This window comes from Oncorhynchus kisutch, linkage group LG11, assembly GCF_002021735.2.
Source record: "Oncorhynchus kisutch isolate 150728-3 linkage group LG11, Okis_V2, whole genome shotgun sequence".
Taxonomy (NCBI): Eukaryota; Metazoa; Chordata; class Actinopteri; order Salmoniformes; family Salmonidae; genus Oncorhynchus; species Oncorhynchus kisutch.
The window spans coordinates 51,746,351-51,770,818 of record NC_034184.2 but is presented as its reverse complement, the minus strand read 5'-3'; the positions used below and the strand labels follow the sequence as shown (position 1 = coordinate 51,770,818).

Sequence of the window (24,468 nt, the reverse complement as noted above, 5' to 3'; positions counted from 1 at the left end):
GAGAGAGAGAGAGAGAGAGAGAGAGAGAGAGAGAGAGAGAGAGAGAGAGAGAGAGAGAGAGAGAGAGAGAGAGAGAGAGGCAGTGGATTCATGAACCGTGACATTACCTCCCTTATCTCACCTCATTTGCTCACATCGTATATAGACTTGTTTATACTGTATTATTGACTGTATGTTTGTTTTACTCCATGTGTAACTCTGTGTTGTTGTATGTGTCGAACTGCTTTGCTTTATCTTGGCCAGGTCGCAATTGTAAATGAGAACTTGTTCTCAACTTGCCTACCTGGTTAAATAAAGGTCGTGAAAAATAATATATATATATATATAAGCCCTTGACGACAATATAACCTCCTGTTCCGAGGATGTAGGACGATGGTCCTATGTCAGAATGGTTCAGATAATAACTACAGAACGAAGCCAACATCAGCGTGAGCTTTGGTTGCGAATGGTATGAACTTTGAACTACAGAAGTGATACCTCCTAGCCGTTGAGTTAGCAACAGCAGATGCAACGAGGGTTAGGAAGGAACAGACAGAGTATCCCGTCTATCACCCAACGACGTTACTACAACGTATCCAATTGACAACCTTCTTCGAAGGACTCGGTTTGGCAACACGGCCTTCCATCTACCACCAACCTACCGAAGCGTAGCTCAGAGTAAATATTTATTGCATTTTCCTTTTCCAAATGGGCGGTACTTTAGAATGCATAAGATACTGTATTTACGATAGCACAGCTTCGCCCTTTGTTCCCCAGTCTTCCCGCTCTTTCACTGTCATATCTGTTCCACCCGCTCGGGGCATTTTCCTTTATGACGTAATTTGTAATCAAGTTATGATTTAATTATGTGTATGTGTAATTCTGTGTGATTAGTTAGGTATTTAGTAAATAAATAATTAAACCCAATTTTGTATTGCTGATTCAAATTGTTAGCCAAGGTTTGTGCAGATAACAAAGAATTCACAACTTTCAGATGAGACTGAATTAAGATGACGATTAATATTGACTGCTAATGATGTCAAATATTACTAGGTCTTTAAGAGTTTATTCGGAAAATAACAGCTCTATAAATATTATTTTGTGGTGCCTGACTCTCTAGTTAATTACATTTACATGATTAGCTCAATCAGGTAATATTAATTACAGAGAAATTATTTTATAGAATAGCATGTCATATCACTTAATCCGGCATAGCCAAAGACACAACACCAGCTAAGCCCTCAGGTCGTCTGTTCGACAGGTTGTTATGGGCAGACACCGCAGCTGCTGACAGCGGATCAACGGATCAATCATCATGCTCATCAAGCAGAAATACACTGTAGGCTACACTTATAGCCTACTGCCGGACCATTTTACAGAAAGTGGATTTATTGTAATCCTAACACAGACAATTAAGTTTAAAAAAAAAGTTTTAAAAAATGTAGAGGTCGGCAAGTCAGAAAAGGTTTGTACAAACCTAACCTAATGTAGCAGGCATAAAATAAACGCCTGAAACTAGATCGAACTGGTCTTAATGAGAAGAAGAAAAAACTGTCAGTGGAGGTTCTCTTCTGCACTGTTCAAGCAATCCAGTAAATGTGGAGGAGGAGTTAAGATGGAGTGTCGCCTTGTTAATGTCGAGAAGTATAAGTCACGTCACAAACTCTCCTTCCATTAACCCTGAAAACCTGCACATCTGATTGTTGGGGAGTCGGCAGAGGCTATTGCAAACCAAATGTTAGGCTAGAATCAAGGGGAAATCATTTGTACATGCTTTTTTTTTTTACAGTGGAGATCAAGTTTATGGATTGCCTGGCTGAGCTGATGGGACAGTGGATACGCAGTGATTTCTCATATAGAACAGAAAACAAGTAGTCCATTTTTTTTTCATAGGCCTACCAGTTGTAAAAAAGCTTTTTGGCTTAGAACACGTCTCAACCAATCACAATGCTTGTTTTGACAAACCCGTTGTAGAAAGTAGGGTTTATGTTTACAATTTGTTCAGACATTTAGGTGAAACATTAGCATTTCCTATCTGGCAATATTGATAATTCCACATCCTGTTATAGGCTAGTGTGACTGGTGGCTAAATTGGTGTGGCTTAAAAGTCAATTTTTGGAACCCCCCCCCCCAAAAACGTTCAAACAAAATTTTCAAACAGAAATGGGGTGTGACTTTGGTGGTTGGTCGATGTGTCATTCTTGTCATGCACTGCGACCGACGTCACTAGTTCGTTAGCTAAGCTAGACACTTTAGCTATCCAGTAACTCTTCCAGTATGTGTTGATGTCATTTCACAAGATACATTTTTTGGACGGAAGCTGAGATCGGTAAGAAATGGCACTTCTGTAGCCAAGTATCTTATTCATCCATTTCTGGTGGTTTTAAGCATAATTTTTTTTAAAATAATAAATTACCTGGTATGATGGGGCACTGATTAGTTAAACAGTTTAGTTTTTTTCCAAAGTCTAATTCGTTTAATCAATTTAACAACGTAATTGAGTGTTACAGTAGATGGTTCTGCTAAGACCTGGATTAAATTGGTTGAACTTGATTATTAGTGGCACAAAGGTGTTTACCCAGAGCATCACACGGGTCAGACGGATTTGCTTTATAAAAATTGGACTTGCCAATAAAAACGTCCAAAAATGTCCGTCATTAATGGTAGAAGAAAGTGTTGGAGCACTCCAAAAAAGATTTACGGTCTGTCCCAAATCAAATCAAATCTTATTGGTCACATACACATGGCTAGCAGATATTAATTCGAGTGTAGCGAAATGCTTGTGCTTCCAGTTCTGACAGTGCAGTAATATCTAACAAGCAATCTAACAATTTCACAACAACTACCTTGTTGTACCTTGTATACACACAAGTTTAAAGGAATGAATAAGAATATGTACATATAAATATATGGATGAGCGATGGCTGAATGGCATAGGCAAGATGTAGTAGATGGTATAGAGTACAGTATATACATATGAGATGAGTAATGTAGGGTATACATTATATAAAGAGATACATTTATTACATCCAATTTTTAAATATTTCAAGTTGCTAGAGATTTGAGTCAGTATGTTGGCAGCAGCCACTCAATGTTAGTGATGGCTGTTTAACAGTCTGATGGCCTTGGAGATAGAAGCTGTTTTTCAGTCTCTCGGTCCCAGCTTTGATGCACCTGTACTGACCTCGCCTTCTGGATGATAGCGGGGTGAACAGGCAGTGGCTCGGGTGGTTGTTGTCCTTGATGATCTTTTTGACCTTCCTGTGACATCGGGTGGTGTAGGTGTCCTGGAGGGCAGGTAGTTTGACCCCGGTGATGAGTTGTGTAGACCTCACTACCCTCTGGAGAGCCTTATGGTTGTGGGCGGAGCAGTTGCCGTAACAGGCGGTGATACTGCCCGACAGGATGCTCTCGGTTGTGCATCTGTAAAAGTGTGTGAGTGTTTTTGGTGACAAGCCAAATTTATTCAGCCTCCTGAGGTTGAAGAGGCGCTGCTGCGCCTTCTTCACCACGCTGTCTGTGTGGGTGGACCATTTCAGTTTGTCAGTGATGTGTATGCCGAGGAACTTAAAACGTTCCATCTTCTCCACTACTGTCCCGTTGATGTGGATAGGGGGGTGCTCCTTCTGCTGTTTCCTGAAGTCCATGATCATCTCCTTTGTTTTGTTGACATTGAGTGTGAGATTATTTTCCTGACACCACACTCCGAGGGCCCTCACCTCGTGAAAACTTGATGATTGAGTTGGAGGCGTGCATGGCCACGCAGTCATGGGTGAACAGGGAGTAAAGGAGAGGGCCGAGAACACACCCTTGTGGGGCCCTAGTGTTGAGGATCAGCGGGGTGGAGATGTTGTTTCCTACCCTCACCACCTGGGGGCGGCCCATCAGAAAGTCCAGGACCCAGTTGCACAGGGCGGGGCCGAGACCCAGGGTCTCGATCTTAATGACGAGTTTGGAGGGTGCTATGGTGTGGTACTATGGTAACAGCATTCTACATAGGTATTCCTCTTGTCTAGATGGGTTACGGCAGTGTGCAGTGTGATTGTCATTGCATCGTCTGTGAAACTATTGGGTTTAGGGTATCAGGTAGGGTGGAGGTGAAATTATCGTTGACTAGTCTCTCAAAAGACTTCATGATGACGGAAGTGAATGCTACGGAGCAATAGTCATTTAGCTAAGTTACCTTAGCTTTCTTGGGAACAGGAACAATGGTGGCGCTCTTGAAGCATGTGGGAACAGCAGACTGGGATAGGGATTGATTGAATATGTCCGTAAACACACCAGCCAGCTGGTCTGCGCATGCTCTTAGGACGTGGCTAGGGATGCCGTCTGGGCCGGCAGCCCTGCGAGGTTTAACACGTTTAAATGTTTTGCTCACGTTGGCTGCAGTGATGGAGAGCCCGCAGGTTTTGGTAGTGGGCCGTGTCAGTGGCACTGTATTGTCCTCAAAGCGAGCAAAGAAGTTGTTTAGTTTATCTGGGAGGAAGATATATATGTCCGCAACGGAGCTGGTTTTCTTTTTGTCATCCATGATTGACTGTAGACCCTGCCACATACATCTCGTGTCTGAGCCGTTGAATTGCGACTCTACTTTGTCTCTATCTTGACGCTAAGCTTGTTTGATTGCCTTGCAGAGGGAATAGCTACACTGTTTGTATTCGGTCATGTTTCCGGTCGCCTCGCCCTGATTAAAAGCAGTGGTTTGCACTTTCAGTTTTGCGCGAATGCTGCCATCAATCCACGGTTTCTGGTTGGAGAAGGTTTTAATAGTCACCGTGGGTACAACATCACCAATGCACTTGCTAATTAACTTGCTCACCGAATCAGCGTATACATCAATGTTGTTGTCTGATGTTATCCAGAACATATCCCAGTCCACGTGATCGAAGCAATCTTGAAGTGTGGAATCAGATTGGTCGGACCAGCGTTGAACAGACCTGAGCATGGGCGTTTCCTGTTTTAGTTTCTGTCTATAGGCTGGGAGCAACAACATAGAGTCGTGGTCAGATTTGCCGAAGGAGGGCGAGGGAGGGCTTTGTATGCGTCTCGGAAGTTAGAGTAGAAATGATCCAGAGTAGCAATGATCCAGTCCTATGGCCCTGGTCAAAGGTAGTGCACTAAGGAATAGGGTGCCATTTGATAAGTAGGCTATTAAATCTTAGAGCACTAAAAAACGTCTTTATTCCATGGGACTGGATTCGTGTTATATTAAACACTATCAGGATCACAGCAAACCCATGGATGCGTCCCAATGGCACCATATTCCGTATATAGTGCACTACTTTTGACCAGGGCGCGAACACGCACACACACACGCACACACACACACGCAAACATACACTGAGCTAAGAACTGGAGAAGCTGTGGCAGCCTAGGACGAGATGGAGCAGTGGGGGTTGTTTTCTCTGGTCCCTGTCATGTGAGGAGAAGGAGGATCAGTATCAGTGTCACTCGCTGGCTATGTGTGTGAGTTTGTGTGACAGATGGATGGGACGCGGTGGCCCTATAATCCTCCCGGCAAGTGTCTGGCCTTCCTCTGACCCTGCGTGGGATTGCCTCCACGGAGGCAAAACTCAATCTCCCAACAGCACCCTGGGGCCACCTGACTCCACTCCTACCCTTTACTCTACACTGACAACCCAGAGAATGAGTAGCCTGAGCCTGCCTGGATGCTGAAGCATTTACGCCTGCTGCCTGTGAAAGATGGTGTTCATTTACAGACCCTCTCCATGTCTCACTTGAGACCACTACACGTTTTCCTCTCACCTCGTCTTCATGTTTGGTGCAGCCAAGGATGTGTTGGGTTCCAGAGAATGAGATGCACTGCTAGTGTTTTTCGCTCAGTATTAGGCATTGGACTAACCTAGTCTGTCATCTGTTTACCTCCGAGGATAGTAGAGTTCATTTTGATGTCAGAGGAAGAGCGTGTGTTTTCATACCCTGTTGTTTTTCTTCCTCTCTTCTTCTCTCTCTCTCCTTCCCTCTCTCTCCTTCTCTTCGACTTCCAGCTGGGTCCCTGGCGGCCCCGCGCATCCTAGGCCTGGCCGGACGAACCTGTTTTTGAAAAGGGGAAAAAATAACAACCTTTCTTCATCCCCTATCCCTCCCTATCCTCCATATCCCCCCCCTCTTTACCCCTCGAGCTGTTTTCTCTTCAAATAACTGATCAGACTTCAGGTTTCACACCGAGTAAGGCTAAACAGATACATTGTGTCTCCTCACATGCGATGCAAGCCTTCCTTTGTTTGGTAAGGTGCTGAAGTTTCTCTTGTCCAGAGTTACTTCCAGCTGTGATGTAGTAGTAAGTGTAGAGGGAATTCTGGCTGTAGTTGGATATTGGGCCACTAGATGGCGACAGCACCATTTCAGGGCGCCGTGTGTGTCTGTTACACATGGGAGAAGTAGAAGGCATGCCTTTCCTTACAATTGAGCTCATTCCTTGCTCTTTTCTTTTCCACATGGCAAAGTTGCTTTGCCTCCCCCCTCTACACTCAAACCTGATTCTCTGTGAATTGTACAGAGGCGAACCAAGGCATGGCTGAATTTAGCATCTTGATTTGGACTATGTCTTGAAGTTCAGTGGTTACAGGCCTTTCGGGCACTGTAAAAGTCTCAGGAGCTCACGGTGCTGCGGCACTCTTCCTGGCCTTTCCAGGGCCCTGGACGGAAAGATGGATCCCACTTAATTTGGGAATATTGCTGTAATTCCTTCTAGGGATGCCGTTCCCGAAAGACGCTACAACCGATTTTCCTGCAGACCTGCACTGCAGGCAGATCAATCTCCCTACCAGGTCCCGCTCTGTCTGTCATTCCAATCATACTGTTATGATTAAACCTTACCCCTGTCCCTTAACCTTCTCTGTGACTGTGAAATACAGAGCGGATTTAGCACGGGACAATTCTTTTGACATGAGCTCAGTGACTGCTGCTGCTTTTGTCCTCTGTGTTCAAAGTAGCAGAGCTGTTGGAGAGATCCTGTAGGATCCTGTGGTCCAGGCCTGAGGCGCCTGCTGTCGCTGAGCTGCCCCGTTGTATCCCAAATGGTACCCTATTCCCTTTGTAGTGCACTACTTTTGACCAGATGTCTGGTCAAAAGTAGTGCACTACAAAGGGAATAGGGTACCATTTTGGGACACAGCCCTGGTCTCTGCTGGTCTCTTTTCCGCTTTTTATGGGATGTATGTAGGCTTATTGTGTGGAACACCACTGAACTTTGATTGCACTGGACAGTTTGGTCTATACATGGACTCTCACTCTCTGTGGCTCTCTCACTCTCCAGTCTCCACAAACCAAGCCCTGTGCAGAAAGACAGCTGTGCTACAAATCTAGCAGGCGTAACAAAGGCGTTGCAAGGTTTGAATCGTCCCTCGTCCTACACTTTCCCTCAGAACGGAAAAGTGATACCTTCTTTACTGTTGATCTGTGAATTTACCACGTTTTACCTCCGGATTTTCTGTTTTACAGTTCAAACCGCTAGAACTAAATGTCTATGTTTTAAATGACCGGGCCCGGCGGGCTTGCCTGCGGTCTTTCCTGGCCCATTTGTTGCAGTGATATTTTCCACAGCAGGTTTTTGCCTCACCTGGAGCAACGGTCGTACCCGAGGTGCGTTCACAACCCGGCATGTCAGACACCATTGAACTGGCATTGCTGCAGATTTACACCTAGACTTGTGTGTGTGCTTATACACATTCAGGGTGGCTAAGCCTTCCGTCCGTGATCTACACCACAGCCAAGAAGCACTCGCTCCTGTACAGGATACAGATTGCTCCACTGGGGGTTGTGTGTTAGTGTGTGGCTCCTGTATGGGCTGGGAAACACTCTAGTTCTGCATGTTTTTTTTCAATCGAAAACAACTCTGCAGCTTCCCCAAACACATTGAGAATACAGCTAAAGCCCCAAGCCACATAGGAACAGCACACAGCGGAGCCAGGTGCCTGAGACCTGAGGCGGAATAGTTAGTGCACGCTCCAACACCCTTTGACCCAGTGTGTGTGCTGCTCCATCGGGCTCCGTTCAGGGGTCCAAAGGAGGTAGCGTGTGTGTGTTGGACCTGCTGAATAGGGTTCCTGATGGAGTTATTTTGGCCTGAGAGAGAGAGCAGAGCATGGTGGAGCTGCCTGGAAGCTCTTTTGAATGTTAGCGGTGCTAGCCAGCTAGAACATCCTGACGCACAGCGCCTCAGGCACAGGGCCAAAAGCTGTCAGAACTCAGCTGCCACCATAGGAGGCATGGAGCTGGGAGGGAGGTAGAGAGGATCAGAGAGGTGGCTGTGGCTCATGTTAGATCATATTTTTTGTTTTTGATCCTTTCTGCCTTTAAGCCATCCTGTGCTGGGCTACCTGTGTTGTATCATAGGGAGGGGTGGGGTGGGGTGGGGTGTCAAACAGAGAGTGGAGTAGATCGGTAGTGACTGCAGCTTGGCAGTTGGCACATGACTTCGAAGAGGTCAAGTCTAGCGTGGGTCATTGAGCCCCATGTTGTTAGGTAGGAGCCTTAGGGTAAATGTTATTGGCTGGCCACTGTTATCTATGTTTTCAGCCCGGCTTTGATGGCTGCCTGGGCTAAGGGGAAGCATTCAGTAGCCTAGACCGGAGTGGCATGGTTAGCGAGGGAAGGAGATAGGAGGAGGAGTTGATGGAGAGAGAGAGGGACATGGACATGGTAGGTAGGGGCCCTTAGGGTCTAGTGAAGTGGCCAGGGGGAGAAATGGAGCATACAGGGGAGTGTGTGTGTGGCGGAGCTGTAAAGCGTTTAATAACAAGGTGTGGGTGTGAGTCAAGGCCAGCCAGGGCTGGAGGATGTCAAGGAGGGGTGGAGGGTCGAGGAGGGGTGTATGAGGAACTGGGAGGGCGAGGGGCTGGGGCCTCCCAGTGAGCCCCGCCACAACCCCAGCCCTTGTGTGTGTGTGTGTGTGTCTAATGCCAGTGTGCAGCTGTGCTACAGGGTTGGATCGAGTACAGAGGTCAATAAGTTATGTGTTCTGAGGCCTGCTCCCTGACTGACCCCGTCAGACCCAGCGCTGAGTCATTGACTGCAGCTAGCACACTGACACATTCCCACCTGCACAGCTATCTCTCATGATCTATGTCATGTTATATAGGCCTTTATACTGTCCAAAAAAGAGAGAGAGAGAGAGAGACTGTGTGTGTGTGTGTGTGTGTGTGTGTGTGTGTGTGTGTGTGTGTGTGTGTGTGTGTGTGTGTGTGTGTGTGTGTGTGTGTGTGTGTGTGTGTGTGTGTGTATTTAGCATGTGTGTGGAGGTGTGTGTTTCCTCCTCTGGTGTCCTGACTCCTGACATCCCTGGAATCCTCCACTTCCTCAATGGAGAATCCTGAAACAGGGACACACACATCTTTCAGGGATAGAGGGAATATCAGGGAATCTTCTTCCAATTAGCCTAGCAGCACATGAGCTGTTTTTCCTCCGCTGTGTTTTATAGGCCGGAGCTGGGGGTGGGTGGGTGTACCCTTGCTGCGTCTGAGGGGGAGATTAACTGGCAAATGATTTTCTCTTAACGTTTTTATATGTTTGACATTTTTCCCCTTGTTCTTGCTGTTTTCCCCCTGTATGTGGATGGATTGATTCACAGTTGACTGGTTGTATTTACGAAGCGACGCATTACCACGCTCGTTAGATTTTTCACAGGTCTGCTCTGTGGTGTTCTCTCCCTCCCCTCCCTCTCACCCGTGACCCGGATTGTGTTTCCAATGTTTCCCCTGACCGTTGAAAGGGGGAGTAACAAAGGTCTGGAATAGGGTGTGTGTGTATATGTGTGTTCACAGTTGACCCTTCATGTTTATGGCCCAACACATTTTTGCTCTCCTCTGCTGAACAACCTCCTTCATTGATATGTACATCCACTTTCTTCCAGGTCCAACAACCTACTATCCCATACACACACACACACACATACACACACACACACACACATACACACACACACATACAGACACACACATACAAACATACACACACATTCGTGCATGTGATGGTGGATGCGGTGAGGTGACGAGCAGTGCCTACATTTCTGCTCTCTCCTCTCTCTTCCAGGGAACACCAGATGCCTATGGCATGATGCCTGGAAAGAGACAGCTTGGAGTGAGGAGTTAGACAGAGGAGAGGACAGGAGCGGAGAGGAGTGACCAGAACCCTACACTCTACCCTACCCCTACCGGCTGCTGCAGTGTGGCTGTGCATTGCGGTGCCACTCTCAAACCCCACTGTGATATTCCTCAGCCAGGCAGGAACCATGCCGGCCCTGGCCACCGGATCTGGAAATGACTCAGGTACTGATGTGATGGGATGAACTCTGTTCCCTATTCACTCTCTCCTACTCACTATATCCACCGAATCCTATCCCTTTCATCCACTGCGCTGAACTCTGTGCCCTTTAGGCTGTACACACTCAACCCGGCTCCTTATTCCCATGTGTTGAATTCGGTCTCTCCTGTAGGTATGACAAAGAAGCCTTGTAGTACCCACTATATCCCCTGAACCTTTTGGTCTTGATCCACGGCGCTGAACTCAGTTACAACTACTACACTGAACCTTGTAGCCTCTGAATACCATCCTCAACCCCCATTTAAATGAAGTCTGTCACCCACAGGCTATATACTGATATGTAGTGTCTCCTCATATCTACTGCACTGATCTCTATCTCCTAGGCATTACAACGAACCCTATCCCCTACAGTACATTTACAACACTGAACCCTATCCCTAATGCATTACAATGGCACAGTGACGTGATTCACTACTCTTCTGATGCTCTCCTTCAGGCCCCACAGGTCTCATAAGGTCTCACAGGTGTTCACAGCAGACTAATGTCAAGCCCGCACAGACACACACACACACACACACACACTCTCACTTCCACGACATCTGTCTGTCTCTGAGTGATAATGTCTAACACATACGTCCTCCCGCCATGTGTCAGTGACTCTGTCTGCCTCGTTGTGGTGATGTCAGAGATGGGAACATGTCAGGTCTGTCAACACGCAGACCGATGATGTCAGGGGTCAGAGGTTAGGGGTCAACCCTTGCTCCAATTGGAGCCTGTCTCCTTGTCTATGAATGTGCATGCATGAGTGTGTGAGTGTTTGTGTGCAGACGCATCCACCTCTTCAAATCAAACGTTATTGGTCACATACACATGTTTAGCAGATGTTATTGCAGGTGTACCTCTTCTCTCTCTCATCTCTCTCTAAACTCTCTCTCAACCACAACCCAACAAAGAGGAGGGGGGGGGGGTGAAAAAGAGATGGGGAACGAACGAACGACAGACGCAGGAAAAAAAAAAAATTATGGATAAAGAGTGTGTTTGTCTCGGTTGTCCAGACATTGACAGAGTTTACGTACCCATTGTGGAAATTCGTATAGACAAAGTGAAAAGCCAGACCATCAATTACTATTATAGTCATTTTAGGTAATTACTGGCAAAGACCCTGTTTCCAAATAAAACATGTACGGGCTCTCCCCTCCGTCCCATCTCTCCATCCATCCTCATCAATCGTCCAGTTAGAGCGTTACGGGTGAAATGCGTAGAACCACGTGCCATAGAGCTGTGTGGTGTGAAGCAAGGAGAATGTTGTGACTGAGGTTAGGATTGACAACTTGTCTGGTAACACTAATGACACAACAACAGGGTTGTTAGAGTGGTCTCAGCTCAGTAAGGAAGGTGAGAGACTGAGGTTTATCTGGTGTAGTGACAGATTCCACGCCCTGACTACCTGCAATGTTACAGGAAGGAGCATTGTAGAGTGGACTGTGTGAGTGGTTTCAGCCCAGTGAGGAAGGTGATAGACAGAGGTTAATAATCAGGTGTAATTGTCATCTTAGCAGCGAGTTAGGCGACATGGAGAATTAGGAGGTGCAGCTGTGTAGGTGAGGGGGCGCGAGGGGGACAAATACAGGTGTATTTATGCATTGGTATTTGGAATGCAATTTTTCACGACGTTCTGGTAACATCGTTTACATGTATACTACATGACCAAAGGTATGTAGACACCTGCTCGTCTAACATCTCATTCCAAAGTCATGGGCATTAATATGGAGTTGGTCCCCCTTTTGCTGCTATAACAGCCTCCACTCTACTGGGAATTCTTCCACTACATGTTGGAACATTGCTGCAGGGACTTGCTTCCATTCAGCCACAAGAGCATTAGTGAGGTCAGGCACTGATGTTGGGCGATTAAGCCTGGCTCGCAGTCGCTGTTCCAATTTATCCCAAAGGTGTTCGATGGGGTTGAGGTCAGGGCTCTTTGCAGGCCAGTCAAGTTCTTCCACACCGATTTCAACAAACCATTTCTATATGGACCCCACTTTGTGCATACACGGTGGCATTGTCATGCTGAAACAGGAAAGGCCTTCCCCCAATTCTTTCCACAAAGTTGGAAGCACTGTCACGGCTGATTTCCTCCTCTTTGTCTGAAGGGAACGGACCAAAATGCAGCGTGGTAAGTGTCCATAGTAGATTTTAATGACAAACCGAAATAGTACAAAACAATAAACGAAAAGTGAAAAACCGAAACAGTACCGTGTGGTGAAACAGACACGGGAACAATCACCCACAAAGTATCCACAGAATATGGCTGCCTAAATATGGTTCCCAATCAGAGACAACGATAGACAACTGCCTCTAATTGAATACCAATCTAGGCAACCATAGACATACAATATACCTAGAAAGGAGACAGCCCCATAAACATACAAAACCCCTAGACAAGACAAAAAACACATACATCACCCATGTCACACCCTGACCTAACCAAAATAACAAGGAAAACAAAGAATACTAAGGTCAGGGTGTGACAAGCACAGAATCATCTAGAATGTCATTGTATGCTGTAGCGTTAAGATTTCCCTTTACTGGAACTAAGGGGCCTAGCCCAAACTGTGAAATATAGCCCCAGAACATTATTCCTCCTCCACCAAACTTTACAGTTGGCGCTATGCAAGAGGGCAGGTAGCGTTCTCCTGGCATCTGCCAAACCCAGATTCGTCCGTCAGACTGCCAGATGGTGAAGCGTGATTCATCACTTCAGAGAACACGTTTCCACTGCTCCAGAGTCCAATGGCGGTGAGCTGACTCTTGGCATTGCGCATAGGCTTGTGCGCGGCTGCTCATCCATGGAAACCCATTTCATGAAGCTCCTGACAAACAGTTATTGTGCTGACGTTGCATCCAGAGGCAGTTTGGAACTCGGTAGTGAGTGTTGCAACCGAGGACAGACGATTCTTACACCCTACACGCTTCAGCACTCGGCAGTCCCGTTCTGTGAGCTTGTGTGACCTAACACTTTGCGGCTGAGCCGTTGTTTCTCCTAGATGTTTCCACTTCACAATAACAGCACTTACAGTTGACCGGGGCAGCTCTAGCAGGGCAGAAATTTGACTAACTGACTTGCTGGAAAGGTGGCACCCTATGACAGTACCACGTTAAAAGTCACTGAGCTCTTCAGTAAGGCCATTCTACTGCCAATGTTTGTCTATGGAGATTACATGGCTGTGTGCTAGATTTTATACACCTGTCAGCAAAGGGTGCGGCTGAAATAGCCAAATCCACTCATTTGAAGGGGTGTCCACATAAATGTTGTGTATACAGTATATAGTGTATATTAAGTATTCTGCCAATTTGTAGACATGAAGAATAATATAGATAGATGGTGACCTTGTAGGACCAGTATTTCCTGTCTTATTTCAAACAGGTAAATCTGTAGTCATTTCAGTGCTGCTGGTGTTGCTGGTAGGTAGCTCGGTGTTTGGCTGTGTCTGTGTCTGAAAGCCACAAGTAGACAGGCAGGTGACTGACAGATTTATACCTCCCTGCCTATATGAGGGCCCTAACAGCACAGCCGGTCACCAGGGCTTATGGGGGCTCACCAGGAGCAAATGAGATGGCAGCCAGCCTATTCCCTCACTCTGTCTGAAACTCAGATCTCCCCAAATCCTCTGAAATAAAAGAGAAACCACAACTAGAGACTTATTAATGCTAATATTTCCCTCCACTGTGAAAGGACTGAGCTGAGCACAGCACTCTGTCTAGTGTCTCTATGGGGCTGTCTGTGCATATGTGGGACTAAGCGCAGCACTTCATGGTGTGTATATCTATGGGTGTCGTTTAACAATTCTTGTGATATTCGGTGAATAAATATGGGGTGACTAAACGGACGGAACAGAAGGGCTCCCTACTTAGGATCATGCTGTATTCTCTCTCTGTCTCTCTCGCTCACTCTCTCTCTCTGTATCTCTCTCTCTCCCTCTCTCTCTCTGTATCTCTCTCTCTGTATCTCTCTCTCACTCTCTCTCTCACTCTCTCTCACTCTCTCTCTCTCTGTATCTCTCTCTCTCTCTCTCTGTATCTCTCTCTCTCTCTCTCTCTCTCTCTGTATCTCTCTTTCTGTATCTCTCTACCTCTTGCTGTCTCTCTCTCTAACTCTATCTCTTACACGGCTCAGCTCTGCTTGGCCCAAAAAAACAACAGCCCTCTCTCGCAAATTAAGATCTAATAAATTCAACTAAATAATGAAAAAATTTACCTGGCCTCTAAAATATGACTGTGAGGGGAGCTGAACGTTGGAAACAAACACAGTGTGGCTTTGAGAGGTTTTAATAAATACTTTAGAAGCGGATTAGGAGACATGTGGTTGGTGGAGCTGGCCCGATGCTTGTGTTGAAAACACTTTTCAAATCTGTGAGGAGAAGGAATGTGCCCCCAGGAGAGAGAGTGGGAGAGAAAGAGACCGATAGCAGGACCGACAGCTAGGACTGATTACAACGACCTGCTCGCCAATGCTTTATTGGCTGCTGTTTTCTGCGCGTGGGACCTGATACACACACACACACTCATTAATTGACATTCTCACGGAGCGTCTAACGGCAGGAAATTATGTTTTAATTGCGCAGGGCTGATCACAGTGGGATGTCCGAGAGATGTGTCACAGCGCAACACGCAACTTCAACACTTGTCTAACAGCTTCACTGGACAGGGTTTCTGTTACTTCCTCTCTTCCTCTCCAGACGAGCAGTGTTTAATAATCTCTCCCCCTCCTCTTTCTCCACCTGATCCTTCTCTTCCTCCCACTCCTCCTCATCCACCTCCACCTTCTCCTCTTCCTTCTCCTCCACCTCCTCTTCCTCCTTCTCCGCTGGCGGAATTGTAGAGTTTTATTGCAGTCCCAGCTAGGGGAATTATAGTACACTATTACACCTCCGGTTCAGTGTAACAGATGGAACTAGTAGCCTGTCTGTCTGTCTGTCTGTCTAACTACAAGCTGTCCCTCTCCTCGTATATTTAAAAAATCTTCTTACTGAGATTAAATTAGAGATATTTGTTTACGCTTTGTGTCTGTGGATGTGTAACTGGGAAGAGGGTAATGATGTGATATTCCACTATGTGTCTGCGTGCAGTCAGCTAAGCTCTAGAGTAGAGAGTAATGATCTGAAGGTGCTCGGGGGAGTAAGTGAAGCAGGGAAGCAGCGCGGTGGTCGGTTGGTTGCCGGTTCGCCTTGACTCTTTAACATCCCATTCCTGAATTTCAGCATAGGTTTGATGTACGCTACAGATGTTACTAGCCTGTCTCTGTCTGCTCTCCTGGAGCGTGCGTGGAAGTGTTCTGCCTCTTCTGGTGTGTGCTCTGAGGGGGTGTTTGGTCCTGATAGCCCCATTTCCTTCCTCTGTATGTGGGTAGATGGTTGTGGCCTCTCCCCTGTGAAGGAGGAAGGGGTGGGGGTCCAGCCTAACCTCTAGGGGATGGCTGGGTTTACTTCTGAATGGACAAGAGCATTCTTGCTAGCTCTGTGCCATTTTACACACTTTCTCTAATGTTACAATAACAGTTATATCCCTTTAGTGGGACATTAGTGTTTGTTTACGATCCAACTGAGGCTGTTGACAAACTGATCTTTGATGTCTCATCACAATGCCCTGTTAACTGTCCATCAGAGTCCGGCCCAGCACCAGCATCCATCTACCCTCTGACAGGCTCATCTCAGGACCCTGGCTGCGTCCCAAATGGCACTCCATTCCCTATATAGTACACTTCTTTTGACAAGAGCCCTTTTGGGCCTTGTTCAAATGTAGTGCACTATTTTGTGAATAGCAGGCCATTTGGGACACATACTCTGATGATTGCATGTTTCTCACTGAAATGTGGCTGTCGTCAGACAGCCTTATTGAAGGTTTTCATACGCTATCAGAAAAGGGGAAAAGGGTGGGGAGACAGCCTCTATTTTTACTAATGCACTCAGCTGTAAGGACATTTCATTTGGCAACTTTGTTTTTTTTGAGCATCATGCTGTAATGTCAACCACCAGTGCTGGCCATAACTCTGTATAGGCCACCAAAGTACTGCCCCACTTTCTTTACTGATTTATCTGAACTATTGTCTATTGACCTTGAGAACTATGATAAAATCTTTGTGTTGGGTGATTTTAATATGTATGTTTACAAAGAGACTACCTCCAAGGCCATTGCATTTATGGATCTTTTGAGCTCTATGGACTTTATCCAACACGTTACTGGGTCCACCCATAACCACGGACATACTCTGGACCTGGTTTTTACCATGGGGCTTTCTATTGACATATCCTCTATTGTTAATGTTACTGTATCTGATCACGACCTTATATTTTTCCAACTTTGTTGCCCATAGCACAGGGTAATACTGAACACATTATTAAGAAACTCAACCACCTATTCTGCCTTCTCCTGTGATGATTTAGGTGATAACTTTAATAGCAAATTAAAGGCAACCATTGATGCCATAGCTCCAGTAAAGTTGAAAAAGGACACATCGAAACAGAGAGCCCCTTTGATGAGTGAGGAAACTAATCAATTAAAGAGAAACTGCAGAGCGGAAGTGGAGAAAGTCAAAGTTGCAGGTCCATTATGATATTCAGAGAGAGAAACTTGGCATGTATAACAAGGCAATTAGAAATGCCAGATGGGCTCATTTTTCTAACTTGATCACTATTAATCAGAATAATTTGAATGTGCTCTTCTCAACCATCGATGGCCTGATAAATCCTGTTGGCAGCATATTTCAGAGATAACCAACATTAGGCTGGGGATTAGTCAATAACTATCACTAGTCAAGCTCTATCACTAGTCAAGCACTATCACTAGTCAAGCACTATCACTAGTCAAACACTAGGCACTATGGATTTATTTTCCCTGGATGACACAGACATGCTCAGGAAAATGACATCACAACTTAAGCATTCTATCTGCCATCTCGAACATATCTCCACCACCTTATTCAAAACCGTTTTTAATTGCATATCTGAAGTGCAAGCTATTGTTAATCACTCCCTGTTCAGAGGCACTTTCCCCATTGCACTAATAACTGCTAAGGTGAAACCCCTTCTAAAGAAAAGTAATCTAGATTCTTCAGCTCTTAGCAATTTCGGGACAATCTCCAACCTTGCATTCTTATGCAACATTCTGGAAAGATTGGTGTTCAAACAGCTAAATGATTTTTTTTAAGTGCCAACTATATTTTTTAAAAATTTGAATCTGGTTTTTGTGCCCACCACAGCACAGAGACAGGTTTGACTTTGGGTCTGGCACTGTTCAGTTCATATATGTTACCCCTTGGCAGCGTTATCAGAAAGCACAGCATTGATTTTCACTGCTATGTAGATGATACCCAACTTTTCTGTGCCACCAGAGAATTTTAGGTCCACGGATAAATTATTAGATTGTTTTAGTGATTCAAATACTTGGATGGCTAAATCTAAGACTGAGGTACTTATTGTTGGAGCCAAAGCACAGAGAGAAAATTTAGCCACATATTTTAATTAATGGGCAATAAAGACAAAACACCAGGTTAAAAAAAACACGTGTTATTTTAGATTCTGAACAAAATGTTGAATCACACATTAGAAATGTGACCAAAATAGCTTTTTACCACCTGAGGAACATTGCCAAGTTGCAGTCGTTTCTTTCTAGCTGATACAGAGAGACTCATCCATGCTTTTATTACAAGCAGGCTTTTCCTACTGTAATACTCCTGTCTGGTCTACCCAAGAAAGCAATTGGTCTACTGCAAAACATACAGAATGCTGCAGCACGGGTACTGACCAAGCCCAGACGGAGATCACACATTACAACGGTGTTAAGGTCTGTGCACTGGCTGCCTGTGAGTTTTAGAATTAATATTAAGATTATTCTATTGGTTTTTAAATCAATCCACGATTGTGCAGCCCAATAACTTAAAAAGCATGTCAGACATGCCAGTTATGTACCCACTAGGTCACTCAAGTCTTCTGGCGCTGGCCTAACTATCCAAAAGCCTTTTCCTTAGAGTGCTTTTTTAGTTGTTCAGTTTGTGTAATTCTTTACTTTTTTAATCTTATGTTTGTTGTGTAGTAAATATTTCAGCTTTGATTTTCATTGTTTTTTGTTTATTCCTGTAAAGCATATGGCGTTGCATTCCGTTTCTGAAATGTGCTGTATGAATAAAGCTTGATTTAACTTGATGCCTGTTTATTAAAGACCATTAAGGTTTACTATGTTATTCTGGGCCATACCAGCACGTTCTATCAAGGTTTACTATGTTATTCTGGGCCATACCAGCACGTTCTATCAAGGTTTACTATGTTATTCTGGGCCATACCAGCACGTTCTATCAAGGTTTACTATGTTATTCTGGGCCATACCAGCACGTTCTATCAAGGTTTACTATGTTATTCTGGGCCATACCAGCACGTTCTATCAAGGTTTACTATGTTATTCTGGGCCATACCAGCACGTTCTATCAAGGTTTACTATGTTATTCTGGGCCATACCAGCACGTTCTATCAAGGTTTACTATGTTATTCTGGGCCATACCAGCACATTCTATCAAGGTTTACTATGTTATTCTGGGCCATACCAGCACGTTCTATCAAGGTTTACTATGTTATTTTGGGCCATACCAGCACGTTCTATCAAGGTTTACTATGTTATTCTGGGCCATACCAGCACGTTCTATCAAGGTTTACTATGTTATTCTGGGCCATACCAGCACGTTCTATCAAGGTTTACTATGTTATTCTGGACCATACCAGCACGTTCTATCAAGGTTTACTATGTTATTCTGGGCCATACCAGCACGTTCTATCAAGGTTTACTATGTTATTCTGGGCCATACCAGCACGTTCTATCAAGGTTTACTATGTTATTCTGGACCATACCAGCACGTTCTATCAAGGTTTACTATGTTATTCTGGGCCATACCAGCACGTTCTATCAAGGTTTACTATGTTATTCTGGGCCATACCAGCACGTTCTATCAAGGTTTACTATGTTATTCTGGGCCATACCAGCACGTTCTATCAAGGTTTACTATGTTATTCTGGGCCATACCAGCACGTTCTATCAAGGTTTACTATGTTATTCTGGGCCATACCAGCACGTTCTATCAAGGTTTACTATGTTATTCTGGGCCATACCAGCACGTTCTATCAAGGTTTACTATGTTATTCTGGGCCATACCAGCACGTTCTATCAAGGTTTACTATGTTATTCTGGGCCATACCAGCACGTTCTATCAAGGTTTACTATGTTATTCTGGGCCATACCAGCACGTTCTATCAAGGTTTACTATGTTATTCTGGGCCATACCAGCACGTTCTATCAAGGTTTACTATGTTATTCTGGGCCATACCAGCACGTTCTATCAAGGTTTACTATGTTATTCTGGGCCATACCAGCACGTTCTATCAAGGTTTACTATGTTATTCTGGGCCATACCAGCACGTTCTATCAAGGTTTACTATGTTATTTTGGGCCATACCAGCACGTTCTATCAAGGTTTACTATGTTATTCTGGGCCATACCAGCACGTTCTATCAAGGTTTACTATGTTATTCTGGGCCATACCAGCACGTTCTATCAAGGTTTACTATGTTATTCTGGGCCATACCAGCACGTTCTATCAAGGTTTACTATGTTATTCTGGGCCATACCAGCACGTTCTATCAAGGTTTACTATGTTATTCTGGGCCATACCAGCACGTTCTATCAAGGTTTACTATGTTATTCTGGGCCATACCAGCACGTTCTATCAAGGTTTACTATGTTATTCTGGGCCATACCAGCACGTTCTATCAAGGTTTACTATGTTATTCTGGGCCATACCAGCACGTTCTATCAAGGTTTACTATGTTATTCTGGGCCATACCAGCACGTTCTATCAAGGTTTACTATGTTATTCTGGGCCATACCAGCACGTTCTATCAAGGTTTACTATGTTATTCTGGACCATACCAGCACGTTCTATCAAGGTTTACTATGTTATTCTGGGCCATACCAGCACGTTCTATCAAGGTTTACTATGTTATTCTGGGCCATACCAGCACGTTCTATCAAGGTTTACTATGTTATTCTGGGCCATACCAGCACGTTCTATCAAGGTTTACTATGTTATTCTGGGCCATACCAGCACGTTCTATCAAGGTTTACTATGTTATTCTGGGCCATACCAGCACGTTCTATCAAGGTTTACTATGTTATTCTGGGCCATACCAGCACGTTCTATCAAGGTTTACTATGTTATTCTGGGCCATACCAGCACGTTCTATCAAGGTTTACTATGTTATTCTGGGCCATACCAGCACGTTCTATCAAGGTTTACTATGTTATTCTGGGCCATACCAGCACGTTCTATCAAGGTTTACTATGTTATTCTGGGCCATACCAGCACGTTCTATCAAGGTTTACTATGTTATTCTGGGCCATACCAGCACGTTCTATCAAGGTTTACTATGTTATTCTGGGCCATACCAGCACGTTCTATCAAGGTTTACTATGTTATTCTGGGCCATACCAGCACGTTCTATCAAGGTTTACTATGTTATTCTGGGCCATACCAGCACGTTCTATCAAGGTTTACTATGTTATTCTGGGCCATACCAGCACGTTCTATCAAGGTTTACTATGTTATTCTGGACCATACCAGCACGTTCTATCAAGGTTTACTATGTTATTCTGGGCCATACCAGCACGTTCTATCAAGGTTTACTATGTTATTCTGGGCCATACCAGCACGTTCTATCAAGGTTTACTATGTTATTCTGGACCATACCAGCACGTTCTATCAAGGTTTACTATGTTATTCTGGACCATACCAGCACGTTCTATCAAGGTTTACTATGTTATTCTGGGCCATACCAGCACGTTCTATCAAGGTTTACTATGTTATTCTGGGCCATACCAGCACGTTCTATCAAGGTTTACTGGTCCGCAGCTGCATTAAAAGATAAGGGGAGTTTGCTATACACATCTGGGATAGGTGGGGGATAACCTCGTCCCCGGGCTGAGAGAGAGAGAGAGCTGGCGGACGAGATTAGGCGGGGGCTAGATACACCAAACATACACATGGAAATCTATTGAAGACACAACTGCTTTATCAGGTATTTTAATGTCGCTAATGAGTGTGTGTGTGTGTGTGTGTGTTGGGGGGGGGACTGTATGTATGTGTCTCTCTGTCCATATGTGTGTCTCTGTCTGTGATTCCAGTCATCCCCTTCTCTCTTCTCATCCAACCCCTTCCCACTGCTGTCGAACAAGGCAATGTCTATTTAATAGCCAGGGGTAATGAGAGGCAGATCTCCATATTGTTTATCACTCACTGAGCACCTCAGGCTCTGCCTGCCTTATAGCTTTCACAGACACACACATGCAGCACAGCTAATAATGGAGCTATGAGGGATATGACAAGAATGGCCATATTCAATTTCTTCCTAGTCTAACAGTTCTTCTGATGTCAAGAATGTAGATTATCTGGAATCTGTGGGGCTGGAGTTGAGCAAGGAGAGAGGGGTGCCGAGCGCGGCTGCGGAGGTTCGCTACGGGAGCACTTTGTTGATTTCCAGCCATTTGTCGTCCTCCCAGACCGTTGCTCCGCTCTGCTCACTCTCTGCCACAGGGATACAGAGCTGAAACACAAGGATTTGTTGCCACTGGAAGCGCTCCCTGTTTCCAGTTACATCACAACCCAAATTTCCACATCACTTTGACTGTGTCTCTAATGGCACCCTATTCCCTATATAGTCTACTACTTTTGACCAGGGACCATAGGATCCCGTTTGCACTATATAGGGGATAGGGTGCCAGTTTGAGACGCAGCCTTTAGCAAACCGACCAACGGGGGGGGGGGGGGGGGGGGGTAAAAAAAAGCAATACAGAGAGGGAACGAGAAGAAGAGGTATTTATTATTATATGTAGGGCTTTTTTAAAAGGGATAATGATATCGTCCGACTGTCCCCTTCTTCCAAAGTACACAGAGTATATAATAGGTCATTTCTGGGTATAGGAGATGCTCAATTGCATTAGAAAGAAGCTGAACACAGCCAGCTTCACAGACCATGTGCACCACCAGGCCATAAGGCAATGGGAGATATAATAATGGCATCCCACTGGAGGGAGAGAGAGAGAGAGAGGGAGGGAGGGATGGAGGGAGGGAGAGAGGTCATCTCTGGGTATAGGTCATGCATGAGAGAGAGGTGAAAAAGAGAGCGCCTGATGGATATAGTAAAGTGGAAGGATGAAAAAATGAATGATGAGGCCACTGATGAGGCTCTCCGAGTTGCTGTAATTGCGTACAATCCCTGTCCATGGGTATAAACTCTAGGAAGGGCAGATGACTTAATTTATCTTAATACTTTGTTATATACCCTTTGTGACAATGACAGAGGTCAAATCTTGCTTGTTTGTAGGTGACCAAATACTTATTTTCCACCATAATTTGCAAATAAATTCATAAAAAATCCTACAATGTGATTTTCTGGATTTTTTTTACAGGCCTCTCTCATCTTTTTAAGTGGGAGAACCTGCACAATTGGTGGCTGACTAAATAATTTTTGACCCACTGTATAAAACAACGCAAGATTCAAGACTTCGTGCTTGTAAGCTAAAATTATTATGTTGAATTCTTGCCACCAACAAAATGTTGAATATTTGGGGCATAAAATCATTGAAGCTCTGCAGATTTTGTTGTGAGGATACAGAATCAATAGACCATTTATTTTGGTATTGCTCTCGCGTAGCCTGTTTCTGGTCTCAGGTTCAGGAATGGCTGAAAATGCATAGCATTGATCTAAAATTTACCCTAGAAATAGTACAGCGAGGAGATCTGGAGAGACCGGGTCAGTCAATGACTAATATACTAATACTCTTAGTAAAAGTATTTATCTTCAACTCGCAATCTGTGTATTCTATTCAATTAGACAGATTGAAATTGTACGTTAAATATCACACAGCATAGTTAAAAGATATGTCTTGCGTAGAAACCCAAAGTGGGTGGCAGCAGAGATAGATGTGATGGGCTGAGGGTTGGGATGTGGAATTGGAGACAAGTGGGTGTATTTGCTATGTGGGAGATAGAATGATGGTCAAAGATGTTTGAATGACACTGAGGGGCAGTGTTTTGACAACTAATGCCAGTTTGCCTGAGACTGATGCCGTGCAGGTGTTTGGACACGCATATTCACACACTCTCATTCAAATAAACACATACAAGAACACACACATACATTTAATAGTGCCAGACATGCACACAAACATATACAGTTGGCATTGCTGTTACGATTTTAGTTGTCCTTGATGTCCTTTGTTTTACATTTATTTGACTTTTTTTATATGTTTCTTTGCATTGTTGTTTGCTGTTTTCTTCTGTTCTTTTCTTTTTTCACATTAGTTCATTCTCTTGGTTGTTAGTGCATTTGGGGGGGTTCTTGGGGGTGGGGAATGGAATTAATTGTATTTTTTTGTTGTATTTTTTCTTCTTAGGGGGGGGGACTGTGGGAGGGGTCTCGAATGGTTGAGGGACAGCTATTAGGGAACTGTGGTGGGATCTTGGAGGGTTCGGGTTCGTGTGTGTCCTTCTCCCTGAGTGCTGCGCGCTCCAAAGCACCTCTCACTCACATGGCTCTCTATAACATGATCAGGTCTTTCTCACAAGCTACAAGTGAAGAGAGACACATCGGGGACACAACTGCGCGTGTCCACATTTGCTTTTCGTCAGCCAGCAAGATGAGTAGGCCTAATGAACAGCAAAAGCACTAGCCTATGTTAATCTACTATCCCCATAGTACCAAAGCTGACCTATTCTGTGCGATAAATAAATATTCCAAACATAGTCTGGGAAAGTTGTGGGATGCCATAGATCCCAAATTAATATAACCAATTTTTCAGTTTTTGATTTGTTAAAAAAGTTTGAAATATCCAATAAATGTCGTTCCACTTCATGATTGTGTCCCACTTGTTGTTGATTCTTCACAAAAAAATACAGTTTTATATCTTTATGTTTGAAGCCTGAAATGTGGCAAAAGGTCGCAAAGTTCAAGGGGGCCGAATACTTTCGCAAGGCACTGTATGTGTGAAATGTGTTTTGATTTAGGATGGACCATTATCATGAACCTGTCGAAACAGGCAGAAGTAAATAATACATGTTATCTATGCACTTAAATAGTGAATGGAGGATGCTTTTCCCATCGTTAGTTT

General features: G+C 44.6%; 1 protein-coding gene across 2 annotated transcripts in view; it reads left to right on the top strand.

The window, feature by feature from the left end:
• Positions 1–24,468, top strand: part of LOC109899553 (MAGUK p55 subfamily member 7) — a 258,023-nt gene that overhangs the window by 85,154 nt on the left and 148,401 nt on the right. For both annotated transcript variants that reach the window (XM_031835938.1, XM_020494890.2), the window contains one exon: positions 10,033–10,268. In XM_031835938.1, the coding sequence (XP_031691798.1) occupies positions 10,232–10,268 (37 nt within the window). In that variant the 5' untranslated portion in view covers positions 10,033–10,231. The remainder of the gene's footprint in view (positions 1–10,032; positions 10,269–24,468) is intronic.